The 16,698-nt window shown below is 35.6% G+C and overlaps 1 protein-coding gene across 4 annotated transcripts in view; it reads left to right on the top strand.

The window, feature by feature from the left end:
* The window catches only part of LOC128994148 (transcriptional activator protein Pur-beta), a 52,976-nt gene that overhangs the window by 10,677 nt on the left and 25,601 nt on the right, over positions 1-16,698 (top strand). The window contains exon 1 of one of the 4 annotated variants that reach the window (XM_054418468.1): positions 9,046-9,157. The exons of 2 other annotated variants lie outside the window; for them this stretch is intronic. In XM_054418468.1, the coding sequence (XP_054274443.1) occupies positions 9,085-9,157 (73 nt within the window). In that variant the 5' untranslated portion in view covers positions 9,046-9,084. Of the gene's footprint in view, positions 1-9,045; positions 9,158-13,179; positions 13,314-16,698 lie in introns of those variants that run through there. One more of the 4 variants, XM_054418469.1, reaches the window with a different exon arrangement.

Genomic DNA, 16,698 nt, shown 5'->3' on the forward strand with positions numbered 1-16,698 from the left:
GTGTAATAACATTATTCACATGAAGTAGATTATTTGTTTGATTTGTCGATCAGCTGTTTAGTTTCAAATGAATTAATAATGTCAAAGATTTGTGATTTAAATACATAAATTATTATAGTAAAGTTTTTAAATCATGGTACCTAACTTATTCTCCACTAAATTTTACTATTCCCAGCATTAAAATAAAGTAGTAAGATCCATTATGGGTAAACTTTAAGGTACACAATCCTTGATTGAAATGTAGTAGGTATACATTAAGAGTCATAATACACAGCAATTATTATGTAGTAGACTTTGACTATTTTCAAGTAAGAAACATATGTTTCTGTAAATAAAAATTATCTCCCATGTTATCCTTATGGAGAAATACGAAACTTTAAAGGGCTACAGGGCCTCAATCTCTCATTATTTCCCTAAAAAGAAAGTTTCCTGCACAACTTCACGTTACCCTCTTTCCAATGACACCAAAAACATGTCAATCGGTTCAGTAGTTTCGGAGGAGTAATTGTCACAAAAATCGTGCTTGCGTATTAAATAAGTATAGATATAGATTTGGCTGTCAGTTTAAATACAGTGGGAAATGAATTAATTAATCATTTCACAAGTAATGGAGATGATAGATGAAAGATTATATCCTAAGGTCGGCTAGACAAACATTGTTAGCAAGATTATATTTGTAAGCCTTTGTATGGCTTCCAGGCATATTTCTGTATGTAACAAGCCTGTCTTCTTTCAAACAAAAAGTTATTCTTATTTGTGTTATATCGTAATATACGGTAAGTTAAGTTTCTTTAGTTTGTACTCAATTTAACTAAACATATTTTTGTATAATTGTTTTATGTTGTGTTTACTCTACATGGAATGTTGCAATTATTAGTGAATTTTAATTTAACATTTTCTGTAGTCTGTAGTTTTCTGTAAATTGGCGATTCTGAGTCATTTTTATAATATTTTTAGAGAAAAGTTATTGAAAAAAGTTGTAGGCATGTTTTAATGTTGTGGAGCAGAAAAACTGTAGCCTTTTAGAATGTAGTTTTCTACCATTAGAAAAATGGGCCTATTAACAAATTTAAGATTTTTAAAGATATATTTTTTATTATGAAAATAAAATGGAATTCAACCTGTGAAATGTGTAGCCTATGTCTCAATATAATAATTCCACATCATTCCATATTATGGACAGTGAAAATTTAATTTTGAAATACAAACTCATTTCCTTGAAAAAAGTAACACTAACGGGATTTAAAGTATGTGTAATTCTACAAATTATTTATTGATCTTGGCAATTGATATAATAAAGGTTCAGAAAATATTTGTGTTTTTACAAAAGATTTTTTTTGTTAAGAGTTAGTTATTAAGTCACCTGCAAAAATATTAGATTGCTTATTTAAAGGCAGTATAAAAACCAGGCAGTATGCTATCTAAGCCGATTTGATTGGTTTTCCAGTACGGTATTATTTGTACAATAAATATATTTTGTAGAATGCATTGATTTTTGTATGCAAGTCTTGCCGGCAAGATAAGTACGCTGTATTTCTCACGTACGTTTAGGAACAAATTAACAGTCGTGTTCGTGTATCCTGGCAGCCATAGGAGCTCAAGGGCAGGGAAAGCCCACTGCAAAGTACTTGGGAAATTAGGCTTGTTGAAATGCAAACAACGGTTGGCCCTGTCTGTGTGACGCATATCAAGCTCTACATCAAAGAAGCGGCAGCAATAAACAAACAATGGCTTTGATTTAAGTGTTGCTGAATTTCTGTTTTGTACGTTGCTCTTTCAAATTGAATTTTTAGCTTGCCATTCTATTAAATTGTATTCATTATCATGTGAAAGTAATGAAAATGGGGCCTTAAGGTGGGTTAATGAAATCTCTTATTCTTCCATTTTCCCTCGTTTCTTTGGTAGCAAGTCTGCATAGACGACTAAATGAAATGAAGCTCCTATGAGTCAGATACAAAACACAAATGATAACACTTAAATGGTCTAGAATTTAAGTTCATTACTGCAAAAAACTACAATCCAAAAGAAGACATAAATCCAGAAATAATTAGACTATAAATTAAATCAACTTCCTTTATCCTCTCTCCATTTAGGGGCATCAGGCCTGCATTGCTTCAGTCAGGCATCAGGACACCATTAGCTTTGCTTATGGTTTTAAAATTAAAGTTTTAATCTAAAGTAATTGGCTACCATCTAACATTGACCTTTTGTTAGATGGGATACTAATTAACAGATCGTCCAATGACATAAACAGCATCTGAGTTTAGAACCAAACCCTACTTGTGATACGTTATTTAAAACTTGTAATTAACTAAATACCTGTAACTATAGTAATACATTTTGTAGATATAAGAGTAATCAGTGTCGAGTAGGTAATGATGAGTTGCAAAAAAAAGGAATTTAGTAATTTTTAAAGTCATTCTATTTGTCAGAAATTTTTATTTGGTTAACTCTTAAAAATATCAACAAATAAACACTTGATTTCATTTAATTATGTGGCCTCCAAAGCAGATTTTCTCAATATAAGAAAGGGTTATTACCCTCTGTCTATTTACAATGTTACCAAGTTTTCAAAAATAAATTTGTCGATAAATCCTTAGGTCTGATTTAAGAAAATAGTTTATTATGTAACTTACTGTACATGTCTATTGTCATAAGAACCACACTCACGTGCATTTTAGAAAAGTGAACCTTATTTCGCCTGTCGATAAATTTTCAATGGACTTTTGAATGTTATATACTTTTTTATGTGTTTTGTAAATGTATATTGTAATATGTTTTTAATTATGCCAATATACAAATAAAGACAAAATTACTTTCTTGTGTCAAACCTAGTACGTAAGTTATCTTCCAAACTGCAGTAGCCTAATCCTGTGAACATTATAAAGCTAGACAAAGTTTAGCAACCCATATTTGTATATTAACAACAGATGTAGAGTGGAGAAGGCAAGGCATTATTACCTAACTTCACAACCATTGTTGGCCATTCACACCTATAAATATCCAGTGTATCAGGAGTGGAACTGTGTATCTGGTCGACCTTGGTGAAACAAAACCTTACACATCACACCAACACACACCACACACTCACATACTCAGTCAACTGTGCCGTAACTGTGCTTGTCACGCCCATGTTAAATGAATGCAGAACTCAAGCTTTGTACATGTGTATTTCAAGATAACTAAAATTAATTGTCTCATGCTATACAAAGGTAAAATGTCTGAAAATTACTAAAAATAAATAAAAATCTATCAACCATAAAAGTAGAGAAAACTCATTTTTGAAATTGTCAACTAGTATTTATATTAAGTAACAGCACACTACACAGGAATTTTGAGTGTACAAAAAATATATGATTCATTTTAACGGGAGTAAATAAAAGATAGATAGCTTTATAATTCCAGGAATTAGATCAAGAGAAAACAGCTACTTAGGCTGTGGATTTACCCCACTTCCATAATCTGACCCATGAAAGAGTAGATTCAAACATGTGACATGTCCAAATCTGCTCTTTCATTTTGAAACACTCTGTATGATTCATACGTACCTTGGTAAAAACGGAGAAACAAAGGCTAGATTGAGTCATAAAACCAAAGTGTGTTAAAACATAGCCTAACTACAAACCTATCCATTGCTATTGTGCAGATATAGCGCTAAGCGCTAAGCCAGACAGAAATGATGAACTTTGTAACTCTTTAATCAGATATACTGTAGTTTAATACCTCAAGTGGAAAGAAACTTGCACTAAAACAACCACTCTTAGTGCCTTTACCACCACTGCCAGAACTAAACATTGACGAGAGAGAGATAACACTATAAACACACTTTGTCATTGTACCAGCACTACCACAACTAAACATTGAGGAGACTTTGGAGAGATAACAATGTAACCACACTTTGTCATTGTACCACCACTACCAGAACTAAACATTGATGAGACATTAGAGAGATAACACTAAAACCACACTTTGTCATTGTACCACTACTACCAGAACTAAACATTGATGAGACATTAGAGAGATAACACTAGAACCACACTTTGTCATTGTACCACCACTACCACAACTAAACATTGAGGAGACATTAGAGAGATAACACTAGAACCACACTTTGTCATTGTACCACTACTACCAGAACTAAACATTGATGAGACATTAGAGAGATAACAATATAACCACACTTTGTCATTGTACCACCACTACCAGAACTAAACATTGATGAGACATTAGAGAGATAACACTAAAACCACACTTTGTTATTGTACCACTACTACCAGAACTAAACATTGATGAGACATTAGAGAGATAACACTAGAACCACACTTTGTCATTGTACCACCACTACCACAACTAAACATTGAGGAGACATTAGAGAGATAACAATGTAACCACACTTTGTCATTGTACCACCTGTCATCTGTGATTAGACATTTAGAGAGATAACACTATAAACCAGGGCCAGGGATAGTAGCTACTAGCTACTATCCCCGGCCCTGCTATAAACGGCAAAATGTTCCCTCCAAAATTGTGATGAAGTCATGACAAAACGTCACTGGGTGAATCATTTGTACCTTGGTAAACAAAATAAGAATTATTGTAATCCCAGTGGAATCACAGACGTGACAGATTAAGTCATATAATTTTAAGTACACTCAGTCACTGTAGGCCAACACCACCAAACCAAAGGTATGTGTACGTGTAGTGTACCTGAGGTCATAGACAACACGTCGGTCATAGTGTGAATCACGCGCCGGGTCACTGAGAGGACAACTAGATGTAGAAAGAAACTGCAAAGTTCGAAATTTGTTGTCTTTTTTTCTTTTTAATAAAAAAAAACATGAATTTTAAAATTTGTTTACGCCCTTACTTTGTAGTAAATTATGACTTCTTTTACATTCCACGTGTTTGAAACTATTTGTCATTTTAATATAAGTGGATATAAAATCATTCTTTTTCTTAGAGGTCAGATGGAAAATTTCAATTTTTACATCTTAATGTTACAGTTTTATCGTCTCTAAACTCATAACATTTCTTACTTGGAACGCATTTCTAAAAAAAACATTTCTAACAATCGTCTACACTTGTTGTTTTAAATTATTTATAACATTTAACCTCATTTTAGTCATCAGTGTTAAGTGTTATGTACACACACATAGAGCGTCGCGTTCCTTTGTTTATGTTTGTTGTGTCTCGCGCTTTGGCTCCACTTTTCTCTGCGAAGGTTGGCAGTACTGAAGACAGTGACATCAGCTGACTGCGTCACTGGTGAATCACTGAATCATCGCCGTATTATTCTTCTGCTTCTCTCTCATCTCCACTCCAGCTGTTCTGGTGGGAGTGTGTTAGTGTGTTGCTATTGCAAACATTCCGAGAATCCGACCACTCCACTAAACCGGATCTCTTGATCGTATCCGGCGGAAGTGGCGGAGTCAGTAATTGACTTCTTTTCTCTTCAAGTAATTTCAAGTCAAGTGGGCTTATTGTGTTGATACAGTGACTGAATCACCGAAAAGTTAATTCCGGTAACACGAGTGGGTGCATTGTATTAGACATTCATTAAACAATATACATTCGATTGTAATTATAAAAAAAAATTTGTTTAACATCACGCGGTAATAAAACAAATCCTAAGAAACCTTCCCCCGATTTGTATGACAGTATGAGATTTACTTAAATAAGATTAATATGCTTCTTATTCTGGTTGAAATTTTACTTAACTGGTATAGTTCAGAATTCGATTCTTTTGTTGAGGAAATATATTTTTAAGTAATATACCTACTTAACGGACCTAGCAAAGTCTAATCCTGAACTGTATAAGATTTAATAAGTTTCATAATTCTGCTTAAAATATGCTAAAACTTGATGCAGACAATGAAATTATAAAGGTGAATTAACTTGCGATGCCTATCCTGTAAAAATGGAGTGAGATGATTTGTGTAGCTTTGATTCATACTAAGATATCTGTTCCTTTAACCAGGACTATTTTAGGCTCCTTTTGATAACAAGGACAGGAAACACGTTTTCTTAGAAAAGTTGCAACATGTTGGAGCCATACAAACTGTAAAGCCCAGTTCCCAGTGCAGGGGAAATCTTCAACATACAGTACGAGACGAGGAATTCCAAAGGACAATAATTAATCCTGGGACTCGTCGCACACGTGTTCTATCCGCCAGCAGATATAGCAACGGTGGTCTATTAATAGAGCCGATAAGGTGGAATTTCCTATCACAACAAGATTGCTATTTCCGGAGGTCCTTCCTCGGCTGTTTCCCCGTGGCTTCTCGTATCCTCGAGCACTAGTAGATATAGTTCGCCTGCGTCAGCGATTCACAAAAATACGTCAATATTACATTATCTTATTTTACGATTTTCACGTACTGTACCGACAATTCATTAACTATGAATAACTATGAAGTCCATCTGTATAGGCCTTTAAGGAATGTAGGCGCGTAGAACTGTCGTGCATTACATGGTGGTGAGTTGATACAGTATGAAAGAAACTGTACTAATGTTTAGATCTACTTACGATTTGGCACTAATTTTTCTTTGCACAATAGAATGCCGTAAGAGGTCAGGTTGAGAAGTCTTAAATTTAACTGACCTATTCCGATACTGTCTACTTCACTTCTCATTTTGGTATGACTCCTCAAAACAATTGTCGATTTTGACCATATATAGCCATACGTAGACATCTTACCTAAACAAAGTGTCCTTAACAGAGTCGACAAGCTGTATAAATTTAAAATGAAATATTCCGTCATGATTACGGATTACGTATCGACAATTAGATGCGCGTGTATTTTGGGTTCAACTCACCTTGAGGTGTGAGTCAATCTGTAATGATCGATTGTGTGCCACATTTGGCGGTGGCGCAGCCGGATCATGCTCTGTGGATAATGACCACTGGTCCTGGGTATGACGTCACCTTGACCACCGGCTCGCCAGGTGCCAATACACATCATAACAGCCAATAAGTGGTCTTCTCAGCGTTTTGTGCGGGAATGTTCCCAAGTCCTGACTACTTCGTCCCAGGGCTACAGAAATACATATACAGTATACGTGTCTATCTGTAGCCTTGACTTCGTCCACCGGCTCGCCATTTATTATCATATCCTCTTAAGACGAGGTATTCTGTGTGCTTTACCTTTTTAGCTCTCTGATAGATACACCTACCACGTAGGGCGAATATAGGCCCTACTTGTATACTCACTTCTGAGTAACTCTTCTTACCACCCCAACACTTAAACTCATATTCACCATACCATTGTTGTTCTGTGTTATACAGTATTAGAACCGTCATCTCTATAACCGATTTCCAAAGTCGGCAAAACTCGTTATATAACCGAAAACAAAGGAAGTCTGCCATGGTACCATGATTTTGTACGGCTATGGTGGAGTTCACCCTCCACCATGGGAATAAGTCCTGACTACTTCGTCCAATGGCTACGACACTCCATATCATAACGTAATAGGTGATATTTTACTTCTACTTCTTTAAGATATGCCTACCTCCCTCGTACGATAAAATGATAGCGTACCAACTCCAAACCCCGTCTTCTCCCTCAGCATTTCACTTAATAGTCGTCAAACAAGTGTTTTTATGTCCTCTACTGCAATTCCATGTACATACACTTGTGTGCTTCAAGTCGTAATATTTTTGTTGAAATTGTTATTCTGAAAGCACTAAGACTTCGTTTATTGCACCACAGAGAAAGAGAGTCTGTCGTGGTTTGTACGGGTTTGCTCCATCCTAATAGTTCACTATCCACCAGTATTAACGTTAATCCAATCGTCACTTTCTTCTTGGGGCGATAAATACTTTTCACTTGATAAATCCTTTACATCACCGCGCCACTACCATCACGTCTTGTTTGTTGGCGAATCACCAAGTCTATTAGGAAGCGAATCAGCTTTATAGGTGATTTTTTTTTTAACTGCTCAAATCGTCATTTTACCAAATAGTTTCGCATCAATTAATACGATTTTTGTCCACGCAACTGGTTGTTTGCAATTCTTCGGCGATCTTGTTAAAGGAAGTATGATTATTTTGGCCAGATAAACTTTATCAGTTCAGCTGCCTCGTTGGATAGAGTATGAATCATACTAAAAGCGTTATTTGCGTTTTATACGTGCGTAGCATACTTGCTGTTACTCATTGTTATCTAATAGTTAAACCAAATGCAACAAAGTCCAAGGCTGCATTCTAGTCTTTTTTTGCCTCGGTAACGTCACGAGGTCGCCGATTAAAACTTTCTGTTGTAGGCTATATTTATCGATGGTGAAAATAGCACTACTTCTACAAATGTTTGACAAACTTCCGCTTTATCGGATAAGGATGATTGTCTAGGTACGTGTTAATGCATATTTGAGTTTTGATTTAACTCCTTGCAACGATTTTCCGCAGTTTACAAACTATTGAGAGGCTTTGTCTCCAACTGCCACAACTGTTTTCTTGTAAGATTCTCAAGTAAAAGATAAAAAAGGGCAGACAAAAAACAAACAATAAAAACGTAGAGTGGATTTTTAAACTACAATAATGTCAGCTCTGAGATTACGGAAAATGGAATTATATAAATAAAATTAAAATGTGTTAGTCAAGCGATTTACAGTTTACAAACTGATTTTCAGCTCTTCTCTCGTCAAGAAATTATCGTCAAACAAATCGTTTTAAGCTAGCATTAAAAAAAGTTTAACCTTTTATTTTTCATTTAAATGGATTAAAGTGGTTTAAGATTTCGTAGTCCGGACCGAAATGCAAATTTAAACTATTAATTTTAATAATTTGATTTAATACCAAATAAGGAATTGTGTCAGATTCTTCTCTCGTCTCTTTCTGCACGACGCCGTAGAAATCTCAAGGACCTGTGGATTCATGAATGAACGTACACGTAGTGCACTAGTGACTAGTGAGTCAGTATGAATGGCGCGGCCGCGGCGCGGGGGTTCCCCAAGAAGACACGTCACCGTAGGTTCCTGGAAGAGTGACGTCACCTAAGCGCCGCCGGTCGCTGCATTCCCTGACGTCGTCACTCTTCAGTCGGCAACCGGTGCTCGTGGTGGAGTGGTGACTGGTGATACGATAACATGGTGGCAGACAGTGATAATATGGATACACACAACTGGCTAACGGAGAGGATACAGTATTGGACACCTCCGGGTATGTAGCGTACTGATTGAAAATGTTGGGTTTGATTTTTTTTTTAGGGGGGTGTTCAACAACCCCTTGCTCCTTCGGCCACCCCCTAATGTAGCACAATTAGGTTAGGTTATTCACGTTAAATTGATCTACAACTTGGAATTGAGTAGTTAATGTATAATCTTCAATACTTAATGCGTATGCGTGAGCGGCCGGTTTCATCAGTCTCAGCTCTCAGCTGTGTCACTGAGGATGCTGCATCATAGAATGGGCGAAACGTCTGGTTTTGCAAATACAGTAGTGTAATACTGATTTGACGCGGCGCGGCACACCGTAAGACCGAGAATTTAGTTTATACAATATTATATTGGATCGGGGAAAATGTTAGGTTATGTTGATATTGGTGACGAGGGATTACAGCTTAGGTTGTTTTGTTAGGTTAGATAAATTAGACTACATCTTGTACAACAATGAAGTAGCCTAACCACAATAACCGGTGATGATTAGTAAATTTGCGGGAAAGCAATTTATAGCTTTAGCCATGTTAGGTTATGTTGATGTTTACTATGGTGGGTATTAATCTTTGACAAGTGTTATAGAGTTGAGTTGCCATACGTCTCGGTCGAGTATTTGTTATTGAGTGGTAATTTGGCGGGAAATGCATTTGCAGCATGTACAGTACAGACTATTGTAGAGGAAAGTGAGGTTATGTTGATATTGGGGACGTGAGATCGCAGCTTCGTGAAGTTGGGGGTTAGGCTATGGACGCAACATGACTATATTGTACAGTTTTCATACATCTCTGTTACCTATGAGTGGCAATCGGTAGGAAAATAATTTAAACAGTAGCTTGTACTGGCTTAATGGACCGTTATATGTTGATTGTATTTGACAAGAGATGACTGCTTCGGTCGGTTGTATCATATTAAGATTGTGGACACTATGATGGAATTCCTCTTTGACAACTATGCTATTAGAGTTTTCATACGTCTCGGATACGTCTGAGACTGAGAGAATACAACAGTAGGCGGAAATGATGTTATTGGTAGCGGGAGGTAACAGCTTCAGTTATACTGACAGATTAGATAGGGCATGGACACTATGGGATTCAAATCAAATAATTTATCTGACAATTCAATGAAAATAGTGTACAATAATCTAAGTCAAGACATGCCATGCATTAAAATTAAAACCTTGCCCAAATCGAACTACACAAGAAAACCAAACTTTTTGGTATAAACGAAAAGTCCAAAGCAAACAGCATCTGCAAAGCAACACACAATTTAAGAAAATAAAAGAATCAGAATAACAATAGCTTAGAAAACTAAACATTATTTGTCAGTACCAACATTGACTAAGGACATGGTACTAATCAATTGCGTTTGATAGTCAATGGTAGGTCTACTAATCAATCTGCTTCATAGAACTACATATTAGAGTGTTTTCCCATCTATGGGAAAATCCATTTATAAATGGACTACTAGAGTCTGTGGCTTTTACTGCCATGTGTAGTCCCCTTCTGAGATGGACGCCTCTTTAATTCACACACCACAAACTACTTTTCGTTTGCAGATTGCACATGTCTCTTGATACAATCACAAATCGTAAACACTGACGGCGTGCGGCGCTATGCTGATTGGAATGATTAGATATTGCTATAGGACCCTGTAGCTTTGTCAAAATTTGATAAAAATCTAAATCATTCACCATAGAGAGAGAGAGATCTTGGAACAAATAAAATATGGCCCCAACCAATTATGAGTTTTACAGGATGAAATATATGTTGCTATACGAAGGCATGGTATAATGTGTTAGATGTTGAAACTTAAATAAAAATACTTGGTCTACATGTCTGTTTTTGTGTTATTGCTACTTTTTTCGTGTCATTTGCATTTTTATTTTTTGTAGGGGAACGGTTGAAACTTCTGGTAATGTTACCATTCAGCATTTTTTTTTTTTAATTTCTATGATTAATAAAAATGTAATTTTATTTTTTAGAGCTTTTCTTGTTTTCATTACTAAAACAATGACGCTAAAAAATGTTGAATCTGGAACTATCCTTTTTATTTCCATAGCCACGTGGACGACAAAAGATCGAACATCGACGCGAACTTATTGCTTTACAACGATATGAACAACTCGTGTACCGGTAGTTCTTTACATCATCATCGTTGAGATTGCTTAGCCATGCCGTGGAGTGTATCAATATACAAAGGTATACTGTATGGAAGTCAAACAGTTTCTTCATCGGGTAAGATAGTTCGGGGTATTCTGAAATATATGATATTTATTAGCAGCCACTGATAACGCGAAGATGGCGGGTGGTGAATGCTGGGAGGGCTGTACTTGACATTGCAAGACGATGTGTAATGGTCGCGTCGCACTTGACACAGTGATACCTACTCAAACACAATACCACACATACACAACGTACTGTCACTGTCACCGTCACGATGTTGCTGCTGCTGCTACCTGTGAGCGGTTCTACCAACTGTCACCTGACCCGGCACTGCTGCCAATTGTCTTTCACTAAATAGACCACTGGAAAAATGAAAGTCCTTTTAATCTGGAATGGGTAACATGTGGTTTTTATTCAATTTATATTTTCAATTGACTTATTTCAAATATTTAAGCGCGATCGAGCCGTGGTCTTTCGTAGGCTCGATTCTGTCAGTCAGTAGGCTACCATATTTTAAACACACACCCTTCTAGATCTTTTTGTTGGCATTGAGGACCCGCTAACCATATTTTAAGTAAATTTGAGCTGACCGAAGAAGTTATAAATTTTATCATTTAAGGTTCTGGTGATTCTACCAAATTTAAAAATACACCACAGCAAGCCCAAGTGTAACGAACGTTAAACGTGCATTTAAACTGGCTTTAGAGTTCTTTATAATGGCATAAGAAGTCTACTTGGAGTATCCCAAGTCAATGCCGGTGTCGTAGCTTTTAAATTGGATCCAGCCAGTAGCGGTCCCAGGATTTCATTTTGGGAAGATGATCACTTGTGGGGGGGGTATGGAATATCCCCCAGAAAAAAAGGGGGACAAAATGTGGATTTTAAAGCCTAAAAACAATATTTGAGCTTCTAAATATGCTCCATCTAGTAGTATTTATGTTAGCTAATAAAATATTTCGCCCCCCCCCCGGGACCGCCACTGGATCCAGCTGTCCTTGATGGACTTCGAGTACATTGAAGTATCTTTGTTGGTAACAAGGCTGCAAAAGGAGTCATTGTCGTCGTTCAACATTATTGATACAGTATTTGGGGTACTTACGTATTATACGGAGGCCACTTATTTTACAGCGCGCTGCGGCGGTTAGGTTAGGTTGGGTTATCATAAGTTTTTATGACTCATCTCGTATAGTTCGATTCATAACGAAACTAGGAAAGTTCTACAAACATATTTATGATAACCCAACTTAACCCAACCGCCGCAGCGCGCTGTAAAATAAGTGGCCTCCGTATAATACGTAAGTACCGTATTTGGGTATAAATCACCTGGTGACTTGGTATTTTGTGTCAATCTTGATGTACAAGAGTGATATAATGGGTCAAATTATTAGAACGGTACCATTCTGGATAAAATATTGGCATATTTACAATTTTAGAGTTTATAATTAGACAAATCAGTCGTGAAATAATTTTCGTGTTAGTTATTGCTCGTACCCATGGATTCCAAGGGAGTGTGTTTTATCTATTATTCCATGATCGCGTTCCTTAATGTGTTTGAAACTAGAATTTACTTAATCGCTATTTTGATTTGAAACTAATAATTATTAGCAAATACTACAGTAAGTAGGCTTGCAGAGTGCGGAATGGATTATTTATTTTATTTCGTAGGCCTAATTCAAACGTGGACTGAACTTTTGACTCAATGAAATAAAATCAGTACGAAAATATAGACTCAGTTAAAACTAGGGATTTTGTATGAGAATATCGAACCCATACCGAATGACCTATGACAATGTGCGATGGGGTAGAGCAGGGAAATTTCCCTCTGGAGGGTTGGCCAGCTTGACGCAGCAGACGACGGTCGACCGACCAGTCCAACATGTGACGTCGCCGGCGCGAGTCGTAGTCGTGGTCGCCCGTAGCCTGTAGCATGCGGAAGGATGTATCGCAGCCGGGTGTTTCGTGGAGAGAACGGCGATGGGTCGCCCGACGACGACAACGGTAAAGTGGCGACCACAAGATATATTGTTTTTATAGTTTCTACGGTGCCTCAAGAGCCCCGGCGGATTAACTTAAACTGCATCACTTTATTTAGCCTAAACATTTTTACCAATTAGTCTTAGCTTGGGTTAACGTAATGAATATTTTTTATGAAACATGTTTTTCTACATACAAATTTTAGTAATTTTAGATAGGCATATCAAGATTTTGTTTATTGTATACTGTAAAAATTGGTGGATTTTCGTACTTATTTACATGATTGTCACGAGTGGATGTGAGATATCGTTGCGGACCGCGGATTGCGTGTACCAGGTTCGTGTCGTGTACAGTAGGTGTACAAAGCGATGTTGCTAAGAGCCTGAAAGTAGGCCATGTGTCTGTATGGTGGAGGGGTAGGGGGAGGTTGTCGCACCAACCGTATTGATCCTGCTGCCTGGCTGACCTGGCCGCACCGGAAAATTGTACATTTTAACGGGAAAAAAATCTTACCATACCACAAATGGTTTGCGGAAAATTAACTTATTACTTTTAATGTAACATATACTTAGCCTATTATATTGTTTTTAAATTTCTTAATACTCTTTGTGTGCGATAAACAATTTTTTTGGGGAATTTAATTTTACATTGTCATTGGTAACAATTTTCAAATATTTTTTCAGACTCAGAAAATACAATTATTAATTTTTATCTAATTATATAAAAAAATACTTTTTGTTATGAGTTCTGTATTACGTTTCCAAAATATTTAAGTTTAAATGTTCACAAAAATACAATTTTTTTAAACTATTATTGTTTAAAACGAATGGAGGTTCAACTCGCCTGGGAAGTGTAAATGTCAAATTCGTTATCAGACAGTACATGCTACACGCTCAACTCCGCTGTGAGACGTGTTGCCTACGGGATGGGGTAACTTGAGGTCTCGGCCATGACACTTGCTATTTATATCAGAGGTCGAACTCGACTTATTACGGCCTTTTGACACGTCCACACTCACTATGTGTATGTGGTTGACGTTTTGGCGCAGATTAGAGCAAAGGAAACTGAGATTTGTAGAGAAACCAAGGTGTTTCGCGATGACCTTGAAGCACTTTCTTTGTTCCAAGCATATGGCGGTGATGGCTTTTCTGTTTAGCTATTCGAAGGAGTGTCAAATATATGAGTTATATGGCTTTTTGTAAATCAAGTTTATGTCTATTTAACTAGGTTGAAGTAATAAAAGATTTCAAAAAGGCGAATTAGCATAGCCTATACACTCTTTCTACCAGATCCTGATAGTACTTTATTTAAATTAGGTGAATGATTTAAATTAACGATTTTTTTATTTTTATAGTTTTACACAAAATATTATTAAAAATATATTGAAATCTGTGGGTTATGAACTTGCAATTTAAATTTGAATTCGTGAAATTTCCAAGATTACATGGGATATATATATAAACATGTGTTTAATGACTTTTAGAAAATGTTTTATTGATGCTTTTTATAAAAGCATGTATTTAGGTATAAGTTATACATAATTGTATAATAGGCACAGCTACAGATATATTAAAAACCCGATAAAAAAAAAAAACTATTTAAATGTAGGTCACCTATTTTACATAAAACTTACGACAAAATGTTAACCCTTTTTAATCATATTTTTTTTTGTCTTTTTGAGTAGCCTATATATTTTACTGTTAAAAAATACACTAATTAAATATAACATTTATGTAGGCCTAATTACAAAATACATATTTTAACTTCTTGGTACTGTTCTCATTATATAAAATTAAATTATAGATATACCACGAACAAAACAACCTGCGCAGAAACGAAAAGATCACGTGGTTCGCGCAGGTAGGTGGGCCGTACCATTGAAACCTGCGCGGCTCGAAACGGCCGAGGGTTCTTTTGTTTCTGGTATTACTATAAGAATACTGTTTAAAGATTTCATTAGGTTCACCAACAAAAAGTATGCTATAGGCCACAGGTTACAACAGATTAAGAATTTAAAACAAATAGCTATTGTATTTACTAATTTTATAAACTGGCCATTTGTTATAAAATAGTTAACTGTACCTTTGAAATAAAAATGTGAAGCTAAAAGAACCTTAATAATTCAGTGGCATTTTGGCTTTGTGAATCAACTGAAAGGATAAGTGGTTTTATCCTGAGGATTTTTCAGCAAGGCTAGAATTTGTCTGCCCTCCTCTTAAAAGATCTATTAAAAATTCAAAGAAAGCATCTGTTTATGAAAGCAGACTTAAAGAACGCCTTTTAGCAATAGATTGTGAAGATAAAGTGTGTCTAACATTATACTTTAGCACTATTACTTGTGTTTAATTTTATAGGAGGCCATTAAAGAATTTAACTGGAACCTACAAATTATAATGTGTCGTTTCTTCTAGATATTTTATAGGATACTGAATTAAATTTAAAAATTGTTTGTCGTTTATTTAATTTTTACAATTAACCATATTTTATTGTGTTTTACAATTGGTGACACCGACAACTATGTAATACTCAGAAATGTTAAATATTATAAACCATGTCGACAAGAAGTGGAAAATGCAACTGATCAAAAGCCAATAATTTTAATACAGTACTATACATTACCAAAAAAGAGCCTCATTGCCTAATCACACTTGTATTTTGCACAACCTCTTTATTTGGGGATTAGACTCATGAAATAACCTCTTACCAAATCACCCAGCAGTTTTAATAAAAGTTTTATCTTAATAATGGGTGTTGTTTCTAAAAAACTTAACAATGATGCACAGTATATAAACATCATGCTACATTTAAAATAGACAACCAAGTGTTTTATAATATTTTGATGCTATTTATACTTAGTTCTTATTACAAAATAATTTTTACAAATAATTTTAAGATGCAAAGTAATATTGATTTGTTATTTTTATGATTTATTTATTATTATTGATTTATTATTACTTCAAGATTTATTAGTTCATAACATTTTTGCAAAATCAGATCTATAACAGTTTGTCTTATTTGTCCTGTTGGTTTTACTTATTGAGACTTGTTCATTATAAGCTATATCAAACTTTGATGAAACAGGCAGCTAAGAATTCAGAAGTATAATTTTGTTCGGCGTTTTTTTCAAAAAGTATAATTGAATTACACTTGAAATATAATTCAAGTGTTCCGTCTAAGTTTGATTGTTCGGTTTAGTGATATAGTTCCTGTACCTGATGGATTTGGTGAATGTCTTGTGTTTCATAATTTTGTTGCTACGTATTGGTTTATTTTTTACACTTAAAATCTGTTCAGCTTTATCTTGGAATTTGTGGATATCACTTAAACCACAGATGTGCCATTGTCAGCTGGCTAGAGTTCTTCATGTACTGTATATTAATTGGGTCTGCTTAGATGAAATATTTGTTCA

This window comes from Macrosteles quadrilineatus, unplaced genomic scaffold (genome assembly GCF_028750875.1).
Source record: "Macrosteles quadrilineatus isolate MER2022 unplaced genomic scaffold, UCM_ALF_1.0 Scaffold_5__1_contigs__length_97177068, whole genome shotgun sequence".
Taxonomy (NCBI): domain Eukaryota; kingdom Metazoa; phylum Arthropoda; class Insecta; order Hemiptera; family Cicadellidae; genus Macrosteles; species Macrosteles quadrilineatus.